This window comes from Staurois parvus, unplaced genomic scaffold (assembly GCF_062004578.1).
Source record: "Staurois parvus isolate SC_StPar_1 unplaced genomic scaffold, SC_StPar_1.0 ptg000059l, whole genome shotgun sequence".
NCBI classification, from domain to species: domain Eukaryota; kingdom Metazoa; phylum Chordata; class Amphibia; order Anura; family Ranidae; genus Staurois; species Staurois parvus.
This window is the reverse complement of record NW_028317855.1, coordinates 12,980,947-12,996,293: the sequence shown is the minus strand read 5'-3', so window position 1 is coordinate 12,996,293 and position 15,347 is coordinate 12,980,947. Positions and strand designations below refer to the sequence as shown.

Genomic DNA, 15,347 nt, shown 5'->3' with positions numbered 1-15,347 from the left:
TTAAGATTCTTTTTTTTTTTCTTTTTCCCTTCTTGTCAGAACTGAAGCATATGATCAGTGTGTAAGGATAGAACCTATTCTTTAAAAGGAGCCAAAGCCATTTTGGATATACTACTCCTGTAGGTCACAAGTGCACAGTTCATTCTGCACTCCTGTGACCTGTTTTCAGCTGACAGTGTGTTTGTCTTGCTGTTGACTAATATCACAGAGCCATCCCAAGGTTCAATAAAGATCCTGACCATATGATCAGGATCCACCTAGAAGCTTGGACTGGCACAGCCTCTGTGACCCACCGAGAGCCTCAGCTGGCCCCTCCACAGCCCATCACTGGAGTGGCAATGCAGAGAGCTGGTGTCTGGCAGTCATAGCTCTCTGCTCAGAGCAGAGGGGAGAACTGAGGCGAGTATAAATGTCCATACTTTTCTGTTAACCATTACACATTTGGTGTAGTTCCTGATGCACTATAAACAAAGTTGTATGATATATACACCAAAACAGACAGAGGGAGCACTGAAAATAAAATGCTATTAAATTGTCCTAGACAGAATTACTGTGCAAGCAGTCAGTGTCATACACTCACCCCTTATATTACACCAATAGAAAATATACCCATGTCTCCCATTTCAGGTGCACCTATATTAAAGAGAACGTGGTGTGTTTTCAGTGAATAGAGTTTGAGATGACTTTAGACTCACATTTTTACATACTTTTTTCCAAACGTTGTTGTTCCTTTTAAAAATATAGAGGTTTATATATTATCCATCAGGGGAAGGGTACCAGCTGCACAGAGTACATTGTTATGAGCCAGCCAATTATAGACTTGCATTACAAGGTAGAAGTAGCACATATGTACATATAATTACAAACTACATAGAAGTGAGGGTTTAATTCATTAAAGCAGAACTACTCACCTCTGCTTCAGCGATGCATAGTCGCCCTGCCTGCTTCTGAGCCTCGATTGCCAACCGCTGTCATTGGCCAGGCAGGGATGATGTCATTGCCAGGCATGCAAGTTCACTTGGATTCGGCATTGCTGAATTTGTACCAGTGAGCTGCGCATGCTCGTCTCACTATAAAGGGGCAGACAGGCAGGTAAGTAACTATTAATGCAGAAGAGACGAAGCATATCTCTTCTGCATTAAAATTCCTGCCTGTTCACTATTTTTTTTCTTTTTACCTAACATTCCACTTTAAGAAAAAAAAACTCTTCAAGACGGCATTCTCTTCGCACAGGAAATGTTGAAAAATGTTATAGCCTTTATTTGCAATACAGAGTTAGTCCATGGATTCTGTTTTGTGTTGGACTATCTAGACTTGAAGTAATGAGGCCACTGGATCAGCAATGAGTTCAGCCAAACCATTTATCAACAGGTGGTCAGCAATGGCAGCCTCTTTATTTCTCTTAATACAATTCAATGAGCAAACCTATCCCAACAGGTACTGAATCGGCAGTTTTCAGAGAAACTGGCACTGATAGCATCACTTTTTTTTTTTTTTTTTTTTTTTTTGACACCAGTTTTGAAGGTTACAAATCAGTATATTGTAGAAGGTGTTAAAGTACTCATGCAATGAGAGATGCATAGGGAAATCTATAACAAGAGAAATATACAGACTGTGGTTTCTGATCTCCTTCTGAATATCTTAGCTGCCAGGCCAGCCTAGCCTTGAATGATTTGTATATCACTATTCTGGACAAATAAAGTTGGTTCAGCAAATAAGGTTGGAAGTGACAGTTTTCTTATTCAAGCCTTGCAAGCTGTCATTTCTTAGTGCAGGTCTAATAGTAAAAGGTGTGTTTAATTTGAAACAAACTCTACAGGCTACTGATAATCAGAAACCATGTGATACAGTTTGCCTAGGCAGGAATCCGCAGGATCTCATTCTTTCAAGGATACTTCAAATGGACTTAGCATTCACATTAGTCAGTTTGGCCCATGTCTGTATTTCCAAGTCACGTTTTAAGTGCTCATTTACTAAGGTTTCTGCTTGTTAACAGAGGTGTACAAAGATTGTTGACATAACAAGGAAGCCATATTTTGAATTTACCAGTTTTAAATTGAAAGTTGGCTACAAACTAAATGCTATTACAATATAAGCTATAATACGCCATTTTATCCTTGACCTCTTCTGTCTCCTAAGGTTTGTGTAGAAAGTTTTAAAACCTGCATAAATCTAATCATTAAAGTGCCCTTGCTCACCTGATGTTCTGGCCAGACCCAGCAGCTTGTGGCTCACATAATCACCATGTCAACAAAGCGGTTATGAATGAATTCATTCATAACAGCTCTGGTGCCTATACAGTGATTGGCCCACAGCTCTCACATGTACCTGAGCCATTCGCAGCACCCTGTACCATGCGAGCAGCTGTAGCCAAATCACAGGTCAGTAGTAATCATGAATGTAACCCAAATATGACAGTTAAACACTGCTGTTACCATGAAGATCCCAGTTCTCCCTCCCAGAGTAGTAGAGTGTTACTAGGGTGACATTGAACTACTCTACTGAAAGTATGTGTAAATAAACATTGAATCCAATTTTTTTTTTTTCTTGAACAAAAATTGAGACAATTACAACTTCAAAAAAACTCGCCATGCCTCTTACTAAATATCTCAGAATGTGTACTTTCCAAAAAGGAGCTCATCTGGGGGTATACGCACTGTCCTGACATTTTAGGGCCTGAAGAAAAGATGAGTAATCACAACTGATCAACTTTGAAATAGATATAACAGTTTGTAGATGCTATAACTTTCACACAAACCAATTCATTTTTCTTTTACTAAAGACATGTAGCAGAGTACATGTTGGCCTAAATTTAGGAAGAATATTTTTTTTTACTGGATGTTTTATAACAAATTAGAAAATATATTTTTATATTATCTAAATGGAAGACTAGAGAAAAAAATCCAGTGGTGATTAAACAAAAAAAAAAAGTTTCAATGGTGTGAAAAAAAAAAAATTTTCATCTGGGTACAGTGTTGCATTACCGCACAATTGCCAGTTAAAGTAGCACAGTGCCAAAGAGCAAAAAATCACCTGTTCATGAAGGAGGTCAAATCTTTCAGAGCTCAAGTGGTTAACTGGTATCTGTATATAATACATTCACCTTTAATTTTTGAGCTAGTCATGTCCTAATAATCTACTAGCATGTTGAATGAAAACAGAGCTTTTTATTATTTAATGAATCATAGATATTACAAAAGGATTAAAAAAAAAAAAAACAGGATCCAGTCCCAACACTCTACAAATAATAACGAAAACAATTAGAGCACATACGTGACATGCACTGAAGAATCATTTACCCACCACCTGCATAGTAGGCTCCCTCTGGTGCAGCATCTTATTTTAAGAATGGTTACCATCTCCATGAATAGCTGCAGTAGGCTCCCAAAGATCCTATGCAAACAGGGTTCTGATTTTTATATGCATGTGACAGGTGCTCTTTAAGACTTAAGGCACATTTCCCTCCCCAATAACAAAAGATGGCTGTTCAACAAGAACCAAATTCTGCTATCCACTTTTCATACTTTTCAATATCTGATGCAGATACTGATTTAGACACTTTCTTTAAAGCCACTTCAAAATCTTCCATTGTGGTAGGCATGTGCATGTCATCTTTTGAAAGATTTCGAATTTCTTCTGGAGTAAGCCCTTCAATACGTCTTCTCATTGCCATCAAAGAAGCGTCTCTGTGTAGATAAAAATACAGTGTCAGTTCCAAACCACTATTTAGACATATTCTATCATGAAAGTTAGTACTATGAAAGTTTGTTGTACACAAAGTTTTGGTCATTTACAGGATCCCTGCATTGAATGAAATATGCATCATTTTAGGTATCCAGGTCTCTAGCTTTGATCATTTCACAATCACTGTTCCAGTAAAAGCATAAATGTTCAGGCTTTCACTTCTGCCATTTCCTACACGCTTGTTAGAGGCAAGGATACAAATTCATTCATAAATGAGCAAACAGGTAATTCTAGAACATGTAAAGCCAATTTAGGATTTATGGTATTCATCTACCTGGTTGTGCAGATGTTAAAAGGTATGTCAATTACTGACTAGCTAACAGTTTCAAATGCTAGCAGGTAATAACATTCTGTTTTTCAGCCCTATATTCACATTTGCCTGGAGCACTTTTTGAGTGCCTTACAGTATTCAAAAACCCTTTGCAAAAGGGGTGGAACATCTAACATGTTCCTAAAGGTGAACTTCTCCTTTAAACACAGCTGTATCTATAGAATTATTTCTATTTCATGTTTGAGCATGTGTAAGGATGAATGAAAAGAAACACTCGATAACCAAGCTTATGATACTATCCTTTCTTGCAACATCAAATGTCTTTAAAATGAATTAGACTATTAATCTTTGCCTAACCAGGTATCACTGACTTACAAATACACGTTTTGCAATAGGATATAAAGCAAACTAAATTATAATGGGATATAGACACAACCTAGGAGGCAGGGCACTAAAGAATGTTATTTCTACTGAAAAGGTCTGCCTTCCAGCATTGTTGTTTTTTTTTTGTTTTTTTTTTTTAAATTCAAGCTTTTTTTGTAGTGATGAAGAGGTTTTCAATATATGTACTGTCAATTATTAGGGAAAAATCCTGGTCCACTTTCTCAGCCATGCACTCCTTCACCAGCTTTCCAACCAGAGAAATTTGTCAGATCATTGTTACCAAAGAAGAATAGGGCCAACTGGTCACCTTCTTCCCCATTAGCTTTGAAAGCAGAGAAAGGATAGAGTCTCTTTATGGTGGAAAAAGAGTATTCTATTGCCACACAATTCTTTTCAACAACTATCTCCATTTAACATTTTTTGTATGTTTCTTAGCTGTGAAAAGGCCACCCTTGTGTAGATATACAAAGCCCGGAGAATGCAGCTGTGGTTAAAAGGTACCCCCACATTTTCCACCCCAATCCATACAATTTACATTAGCTCACAGGTGTTACCCTAAGCAACAGAGTTCAAAGTGCACCTGCAGTCTTTTTTTTTTTTTTTCCTTCTGTTGATTGCATGTTGCAGGTGAAACAGTCACCTTGTTAACCCTGAAAATTATGTAACCAGGAGACAACCAGGGCACCAAAGTTCAGGTTGGGCATTGGCCTTCAAGGATTTCTGTTTATCAGTTGTTAAAGGGCAGCTTTCCAATTTTATACTATTATCCTCTAAATTCCCTGCTTCCCTTGACTTTGTGACTTACAACTGGGTAACTTCCTTCAAGGCTCATTTATACATTTTTCAACATTAAAGTGTTACTAAACCCAGGACTTGCATTCACTATATCTGGTCTCCCACAGTACACACAACATGGAAATGCAATTATTTTAGTAAATATAAACTTCTAAATTCCTTTTCTCGTCAGCAGTTAGAGCAGTCTTGTGACTTAAAGCTTGTAGGAAGAGTTTTCTCTCTGCTTTAGGAGGATGTAGAACCTCTGACTTCTGTCTGGACAGTGCTGACTGGCCCTGTGTTGCTCACATGCACTCTCTCAAGAAAACAATAAAAAAAAACCTCTCTAGCAATACACACCAAACTGAGCATGGGCAGAGTGTCTCCACACAATAGGTCTGATCAAGAGATAAAGGGGGACACTGGAAGGGGAGGATCAGATAAGTCCGGATCAAACCGGCCTTTTTACACAATGCAGAGGATTAACCCCTTCTGTTCCACAGTAAGTATACCATGCACTGTTTACTGCATAAACAGACTGATTTTACTGTCATGAGTTTGGCAACATTAACGTCAACTTGAAAGAGCTCATATCTTTCTTTGCAGTACAACCTCCCTAATTTAAAGGGCACGTATAGTGGTTTTGTATACATTCTTTTATATTGTAAGGTAAATATGAAATACTGCATATGACTATTATGTGTTCTTTATAACCAGCGGGTGCAGTTTTTAGGTACCTTTGTTTTCTTATGCCTCTACCATTTGTTAAAAAAAAAAAAAAAAAAAGCAGCCTACTTACAAAACCTCGGTAGCAGCAAGTCAGAGGAGGGATGCATTCCTTATAAAACTACTCCATCCAAGGCTTTCATCAAAATGAGCCTCAAAGCAGGCAGCTACTGTTACACGATTTAGGTAGCCCATGGTGTTCCGGGAACCCTTTCTTATGTAACACTTTATATACAAATATTTGTAAAACATCTCATCTTTACATATGAGAGCCACAAGAAATTAGGACACTTTCACTGAAAGTTTCCTTCACTGCTTAAGTAATGTTACATTTAAATGTAATCTCCATGATACCATGTTTACAATATATGACATACCTGCACACATTAGTTATATCTGCACCTGAGTAACCCTCCATGTTATGTGCTATACTTGCAACATCAACATCATCTGCAAGCTCCAGCTCTTTAAGGTTTATTCGCAGGAGCTCCTCTCTTCCTGTAGCTGAAAAACAAAAAAAAAGGTAGGTTTATCACATGTGCATTTTGATATAAGTAATACAACCCTCCTTCCCTCTCCCCCTCTGTTCCACCTTCCTATAGGTAACACCTCCCTTTCTCTTATTCCACATTTTTTTGTGACTGTAGTTTTTGTTCTGTATACTTGGCATGTTTGAATGCTAACCAATAAGTTTATTGATCATATTTGAAAAACTTTGATTTCAAATATATTTAAACTAAAAATACAATCCAATTTCAGCTCCCAGCCTTCGTTGTCAACTTTTTGTTGCCCTAAAACACAGCTATAATAGTGGTTCTCAAGGTACCCTAACCCCTCGGTCACATCAAGCCCGACTTTGAGATCGTGCAACTTACAATGAAGTCACACGATTTCAAAGTCGGGGGACATGCCGATTACACATGCGATTTGTAAGACATCTGACATGTCTACGCAAATCGCACCAAAAGTAGTACATGTACAACTTTAGAAATCGGTGTGGCTCTGACCAAGTGGGAACAGCACCAATTTGACCGCTGTAATTGCGGACAATAGGGTGCGACTTGGCATATGATTTGCACCCGTTGTGACCGGGGTGTAACATTGCATGGTTTCCACAATGCCAGATGAGCACGTCACTGCAGGTTTTATTGCTGCCTGTGTCCTGCAGTCACTGAAGGGAAGAGAGAAAGATGTCTTCTGAGATTTCTGTGTCAGTGGCCACAGGTTCACTTCTACAAAATAGGTCACCTGTTAAAGAAGTATGTATCCATGGTCACAGGTGTATAAAATCAAGCACCTAGGCATGCAGTCTGCTTCTACAAACATTTGTGAAAGAATGGGTTGCTCTCAGGAGCTCAGTGTATTCAAGCGTGGTACCGTGATAGGTTGCCTCCTGTGCAATAAATCGATCCGTGATATTTCCTTGCTACAAAATATTCCACGGTCAACTGTTTGTGGCTGAGTTTCTGCTGTTCCCAGTTGCTTCCAGTTTGTTATAATACCACTAAGTGGTAGGCCACGTAAAAAGACAGAGCGGGGTCAGTGTATGCTGAAGCACACAGTGCACAGAAGTCGCCAACTGTCTGCAGAGTCAATAGCTAAAGACCTCCAAACTTTGCGTGGCCTTCAGATCAGCACAACAACAGTGCATAGAGAGCTTCATGGAATGGGTTTCCATGGCCGAGCAGCTGCATTCACGCCTTACATCACAAAGTGCAATGCAAAGGTGTCAGATGCAGTGGTGTAATGCACGCCACCACTGGACTCTAGAGCAGTGGAGACGTGTTCTCTGAAGTGACGAATCACGCTTCTCTGTCTGGCAATCCGATGGACATGTCTGAGTTTGGCAGTTGCCAGGAGAACAGTACTTACCTGACTGCATTGTGCCAAGTGTAAAGTTTGGTGGAGGGGGGGATTATGGTTTGGGGTTGTTTTTCAGGGATCGAGGTTGGCCCCTTAGTTCCAGTGAAGGGAACTCTTAAGGCATCAGCATACCAAGATATTTTGGACAATTTCATGCTCCCAACTTTGTGGGAACAGTTTGGGGACGGCCCCTTCCTGTTCCAACATGACTGTGCACCAGTGCACAAAGCAAGGTCCATAAAGACATAGATGAGCGAGTTTGAGTTCTGACCTCAACCTGATAGAACACCTGGGATGAATTAGAGCGGAGACTGCGAGCCAGGGCTTCTTGTCCAACATCAATGCCTAACCTCACAAATGTGCTTCTGGAAGAATGGTCAAACATTCCCATAGACACACTAAACCTCGTGGACAGCCTTCCCAGAAGAGTTGAAGCTGTTATAGCTGCAAAGGGTGGGCCAACTCAATATTGAACCCTATGAAAACTGGGATGCCATTACCCACTTGCCCTCCAGAGGATTTACCCCCCTTCCTGACCAGGCCGTTTTTTGCATTATGACGCTGCGTTACTTTCACTGACAATCGCGCACCCAAATTAAATGTATGTCCTTTTTTCCTACGAATAGAGCTTTCTTTCTGTGGTATTTGATCGCCTGTGCGTTTTTGTTTGCGCTATAAAAAAAAAAAAGACTGACAATTTTGAAAAAAAAAAAAAAAAACCAAAATATTTTGACTTTTTGCTATTAAACATTTCCAGTACAAAAAAAAAAAAAATTTAAAAATACAAAATTCGGCATAAATTTTGGCCAAAATGTATTCCGCTACATGTCTTTGCAAAAAAAATCTCAATGCGTGTAAATTGATTGGTTTATGTGAAAGTTATAGCTTTTACAAACGGCGGTATATCTACTGGGATTTTTTTTTTAAGTTTAATTTTTATTAGTAATGGCGGCAATCAGCGACCTATAGTGGGACAGTAGTGGGCATTCTGTCACTGGGGGAAACTGACTGGGTGTCACTGACATCCCCAGTGACACCAATACAGTGATCAGTGCTAATAAAAAGCACTGGCACTCTAATAATGACACTGGGCAGGAAGGGGTTAACGTGGGGCGATCAAAGGGTTAACTGTGTGCTGTTTTACCGTGTGCTGTGTGTGTGTGTGTGCTTCCCTGTAAACACACTGCTTTGCATGGCTCTGCTATGCAAAGCCATACATAGCACTGTGCAGGAGCTGACAGGGGAGAGAACTGTATTGTTTACTTACAGTTCTCTCCCTCCGCCAGTAATGCTCCTCAATCACCAGCCGAGACCTGGTGATTGACAAAGGACGCAAATAGCGGCACGGGCCCCCTACCCAGAAATGCAAAATCATGTATGGTTTTGCGTACCCCTGCCACCCTGTAGCAGTGTATCTGCCAAAGGGCTGTGGTAAAGCGGTTAAAGTGCATGTGGGTGTAAGGTGTCCCAATACTTTTGGCAATATAGTGTATGTATATGGGGCTGCCATATTTAAATTAGGCTTAAGCTTTTTACCGAGCAAAAAGAAAAACACAAATTCCAGATCTCCATTAGTAGCAAATGTGGTACTATTGCAAAATTTCATATTCACCTGAGGGTAATGGAATGTAAATCCTTTTCTCCAAACGTCTTCTCAAAGCTTCATCAATATCCCACGGAAAGTTGGTAGCTGCTAGAACCATTACCATTTTAGATGGGTCCTCACTCTCAGATGCACCGCCTACACCTAGGATAGAAAGTACAGCTTTCAAGAACATAGTACAGTGTGAAAAAAGGAATTAAAAAATATTGTTAATTTCTCAGTATATGGTAAAAAATCTGAACATGGTATGTATTAAAACAGATCACCAAACAAAAGCTTTATGTCCCTAAAAAAACAAAAGTGAAATTATTTAGTTAAAATTTGTATCAATCTATGTTATTACTTTAAAAAACTGGATTTTTGTAGTCATTGCAAAATCCTTTTCTTAGAGTCTATTTATAAGCAGTCCTAAACCTTTGGGTAATACGGTCATCTATGGAAGGACTGAACACTGTCAAAAAAAGAACTGTAGGCCAGCCCAGGCTAACCCCTCCCACTATGAGCATGCTTCAGTTTTGTAGCAAAGCAGTATACAGAGCATGATCAAAAACACAGAGGGGTGGAACCTTTGTCCCTTAACCGTTAGCCTACAAGGCACTTATAGCCCCTTCCTGCCCAGGCCAATTTCCAGCTTTCAGCGCTGTCACACTTGGAATGACAATTGCACGGTCATGCAACACTGTACCCATATGAAATTTTTATCTTTTTTTGAGACAGATAGAGCTTTTATTTGGTGGTATTTAATGACCTCTGGGTTTTTATTTTTTCTTAAACCAAAAACCACAAAAAAATTTGAAAAAAAAACCCCAAAACGTTTTTTCTTAGTTTTTGTTCTAAACTTTTGTAAATAAGTGATTTTTCTCCTTCACTGATGTGCGCTAATGAGGCTGTAGTGATGGGCACTGATAGGCTGCACTGATGGACACTGATAGGTGGCACTGATGAGGAATTGGTAGGTGGCACTGATGAGGAATTGACAGGCATCACTGATGGGCACTGAAAGGCAGCACTGATTGGCATTGATAGGTGGCACTCATGGGTGACACTGAAAGGCAGCTCAGATGGGCACTGATATGTGGCATTGATGTGCACTGGTAGGCACTGATATGTGGCATTAATGTGGCACTAAATGATAAAACAGACTGCACTAGTAAAACCGTGTCCAAAAAAAAATGTAGTAAATAAAAAATGTATATAATCACATATAACTCATATAAAGTCCCAAAATAACTCTTAAAATGGTGTAACTGATGAAAAACGTGTTCAAACAAAATCCACCAAGTGCCAATCCACCATCAGACAAAATGAATGAACTCACCAGACCAATATGCTGATAATGTTATAAATCAGCATAAACGCTTTCTGCTCTGGAAGCAATAATCTGCAGGCTGATGAGACAATGCTTGAAATGAGATATCAACTGATATCCACTATCCAGGGAGTAATACTCTGCAGGGAATGTGTAACCATATGGATCCATTTCATTCAGAAACCACTGCTTCCATTGGATGTTTAGACCACCACTCGGGATATAAGAGAACAAATGCTCATGGTGCAGTACCTCTAAAATATCTTATTAAAAACACATTACACTTACAATAAACGGTGTCCTAGCCGACACCAGCACAATCAGCATAATCAGATACAATGGAACGAACCCAGCCTCGCCGCACCAGCCACTGGGAACGTACTGACGTCCCATCAAACAAGCTCCACCCTACGCATTTCATCATCGTCCTCACGGAGCGGATAGATGTGAGACGCCCCACCCTCATTAAATATTTACTGCACTCAAGGCGGCCAGATGTCAACAATCGGGAATCATGTAGCAAACATGCTACACTAATGACAGATCATCGCGCTCGTACATATAATCTAAAACATGAAGTTACATAAAACCAAAAACATCAAATGGCAGGAAAATGTTGTATGTATTGTATTATATGAAAAAAGCCCATAATTCAGCCCCAACAATCAGTATGAAATGCGGGAAACTGCAACCACAAAGATTTAAAGGGCCAGTTAAAACTTAAAGAGGTACTCTAACCAGGAGATTATCTGTATATGAAAAATGTCCACAAAACAGCCACAAATAAGTAATAAAATGCGGAAAAACTCCAAACACAAAACATTTAAAGGGCCAGTCCAAAAACTTAAAAGAAAAAACCTCTAGCCATGTGGAGTCTTGAAAAAACATATAATTATTAAATAATTTCTTAAAAATTTGTGAGAAAACAGTTCAGGTCAGTATTGACCTGAGTGATGGTCTAAACATGCAATGGAAGCGGTGGTTTCTGAATGAAGTGGATCCATATGGTTACACATTCCCTGCAGAGTATTACTCCCTGGATAGTAGATATCAGTTGATATCTCATTTCAAGCATTGTCTCATCAGTCTGCAGATTATTGCTCCCAGAGCAGAAAGCATTTATGCTGATTTATAACATTTTCAGCATATTGCTCTGGTGAGTTCATTCATTTTGTCTGGTGGTGGATTGGCACTTGGTGGAGTGGATTTTGTTTGAACACTTTTTTCATCAGTTACACCATTTAAGAGTTATTTTGGGACTTTATAGGAGTTATATGTGATATATACACATTTTTTATTATTTACTACATTTTTTTGGACACTGTTTTACTAGCGCAATCTGTTTTATCATTTATGCACCTTATAGATATAGGGTAGATTTTGCAGCTGGTATATTTAGAATTAATTTTTTTTTTATAATTTTTTTTCTGTGTTCACTTTATTGTGAGATATTTTTGTGGCGCCATCTATATTTATCTGTATATTGATGTGGCACTGATGTGCACTGGTAGGTGGCATGGATGAGCACAGAGCTGGCACTGATGGACACTGGCAGGTGGCACTGCTGGGGCTACACCGATCATCAGGGCACACTGATCATCAGTGTACATCGCCCCTCCGAGGAATGCAGACTACCGGCTCTCATCTCCTCACGAGCTGTCAGCGTGACAACTCGTGAGGAGAGAAATGTCGATAACCAGCATTTCCCTGTTTACATGCGATCAGCTGTGACTGGACACAGCTGATCACATGCCCGAGCCGACATCTTCGGCTCTTTCCGCGGATAGGTGATCCGCTGTGTCCGAGGGACACAGCGCACCGCCGACTGCCGTGCTGCGCGCTCTCGGAGCCGCGCATGCGCGATAAGAATGGGAGGACGTCATATGACGTCCTCCCAGAACAAGAGAACCGCCTTGCGTCCATCATTGGACTATATGGCGGGCGGGAGGTGGTTAAAGGGCTCCAAGAAACACATTTTTTAGTGAGTACAAAGTTCCTTTTCTCTTTTTTGTTCATTTAAGGGCACAAGAAGTAAAAACTTTGTGACATCCAAAAGTACTCTAAATGAAAAGTGAGCAACAAAGCAAACAATTGCTAAACTACAAAAAAAAAAAAATAATAATTGGGGACTGCCAAGAAGTTATAGTAAGCACCCTATTAGCCAGATCCACAGTTGGAACGGACCACTCCTCCACAAAATTCTCACAAAATTAATAAAAGGATAATAAGCCTTTAGGAAATAACAGGCTAATATGGGTGCCTTCCCTCACCCCCACCCCCCTTCCTTCCCCCTCCGGGGGAAAACCGTACAACTGATAACATGTGAGGGTCAGATGGCCAAAGGTGGCTAACCAGTGGGATACAGAAGGGAAATAATTTATGTGAAATGTTAATATTTTATGAATATCCTATATATGTTAAATAAAAGAATGTTTTGTGAATTAATTTTAGTCATTGAACTAACTGAACTCATCTATGATGTGACTTATGAAGAGTTCTCAGTGTAGTGACCATATAATTAGAAACAAAAGGTGGTTACCATCCATCTGCACCAAAAGCTCTGCTTTAACTCTCCTGCTGGCTTCATGCTCTTCTGAGGTGCCTCTGCGGCTGCAAATTGAGTCAATCTCATCAATAAATATGGTTGTTGGGGCATAGAATCTGGCCTAAATGTAAAAATTGCAGTTAGAACAAAATATTTTACAACCTAAAGATATCAAAGCTAAACTCTAGACAAACAGTTAAGCAAACCAGAAATACATATTTAGGAGCAGCTTTACCGGCCAAAGGATTTGTATATATGTTTTGTCATCTCAGAATGACAGCCTCAGACAGTCCTGACATTTAGACAATCCTTAAAGACAGCACAGCAAGCCAGATGACCTAAATTCTTTTCTGCATTTAAAGTGTTACTAAACCCAGAGCCCTGCATTCACTATATCTGGTCTCCCACAGTACACACTACATGGAAATGCAATTATTTTAGTAAATATAAATTTCTAAATACCTTTTCTCACCAGCAGTATAAAGCAGTCTTTTGACTTCTATCAGTGTCTAACTGAGCACTGCTTAAAGCTTGTAGAAGGAGTTTTCATTCTGCTCCGAGTGTCCTATGAGTCTGCAAAACCCCTGACCCTTTTTCCGGACAGTGCTGATTGGCCCTGTTCTGATCACATGCACCCTTCCAAAGAATAAAGAAAAACCACTAGCCATACACACTAAACTGAGCATGTGCAGGGTGACTCCTAGAGCCCTGTACTATCAGCAGATGGATTGGGGACAGTAGACGGGGAGGATCAGAGAAGACAGGATTAAACAACCTTTTTACACAATGTGGAGGACTAACCCCTTAGGTTCTACAGTGAGTATAACAAGCATGCTTTACTGCATATACAGACAAATTTTACTGTTGTGGGTTTAGTAACACTTTAAGCAACAAACCTGAGTCACCTCCCTGCCCTCTGCCTACTACTGCACAGTGAAATACAGCAACAAATTGACGAGCTCCCTTCTCTGCTCTCTATTCCTCTCACATTCTTTGTCATCACACATTCATGTAGCAGAACCTAACTGGTCTCTAGCACCGTTCTTCCCTAGTATGAATGGTTCTGTACAGAAGATTGCAAGGGGCTATAATCAAATCAAATTCAGGTTTTTATACTGGTTTCAAAAAAGTATTTCAGGTTTTTTTAAATGAATACATAAAATGCATTACTATGATATTCCAATGTATGTATATTTAAATCAGGAAATCAATGGATATTAACATGTATGATAGCAGCCTAATAAAGCCAAAGAAATCATTGGATAAAGCTAGCAAATTTTTTCTGGTCTTAAAGTATAACTAAAGTCAAAACTTTTTTAATTTTGAGTCCAATTGGATTAGAAAGCCCATCATTTTTTATTGCTGTGTTCCCATTAAGTACATTTACCCTCATTTATTCGTGTTTACCATTATCATTGAAAGTGAAAGTAAAAGAAAATCTCAAACTTTGGGTTGTCCCAAGAAAAGGAATAGAGGGGAAATCAACCAATTGGACCACTAGTTCTGGTGACCTGGAAGTGCCCGAGGGATTCCCTTAATTTAAGGATATCCTCTCACTTCCTGTTTTGGCTATGGGACAGGAAGATCAGGTACATTTTCCCAATGGGACGGATTGCAAATAACTGACAGGGATTATTAATCCTTCCCTACTCTGTCCAAAATAAAAAAAAATAAAAAAGTTTTGCCTATAGTTACATTTAAAACATTCACACAAGCAGAACAAATAATTACCATATTGTTTACAATACGATTACGTCCCAAGACTACAGTATTTTTTCTAAAATAACTCAAAGAAAAAAAAAACAGACCTGACAATCATAGAAGATAATCAGAATACAAACAAAACTGATCATGTTTAACACATCCACACTGCACATTTTTCAATACACAGAGTCTAATGCAAATGTGAATAAAATGGTCAGGTTTAAAAATGGAATTTGGAAAAGTTTCGAAGAGCAACAAGGACAGAAATGCACTCGCAGTAAAAGCCTTTTCTGTTTGTTGAATGGAGGACACAACTCTACTTTACATCACCTACTGGGTATAGTACCATCTGCAGGTGTAGATCAGCAAGTACAGCTGAAAAAAAAACAAAACAAAAAAGACAACGCAAGGGCGGAACATGCCA

At 39.4% G+C, this 15,347-nt stretch overlaps 1 protein-coding gene across 2 annotated transcripts in view; it reads right to left on the bottom strand.

Annotated features, from left to right (window-relative positions):
• Positions 1–3,147: 3,147 nt before the first annotated feature.
• KATNA1 (katanin catalytic subunit A1) overlaps positions 3,148–15,347 on the bottom strand; it is a 71,264-nt gene continuing 59,064 nt past the window's right edge. For both annotated transcript variants that reach the window (XM_089668617.1, XM_089668618.1), the window contains exons 8-11: positions 13,214–13,340; positions 9,375–9,509; positions 6,277–6,403; positions 3,148–3,686 (exon numbers count right to left, since the gene is read on the bottom strand). In XM_089668617.1, the coding sequence (XP_089524743.1) occupies positions 3,488–3,686; positions 6,277–6,403; positions 9,375–9,509; positions 13,214–13,340 (588 nt within the window). In that variant the 3' untranslated portion in view covers positions 3,148–3,487. The remainder of the gene's footprint in view (positions 3,687–6,276; positions 6,404–9,374; positions 9,510–13,213; positions 13,341–15,347) is intronic.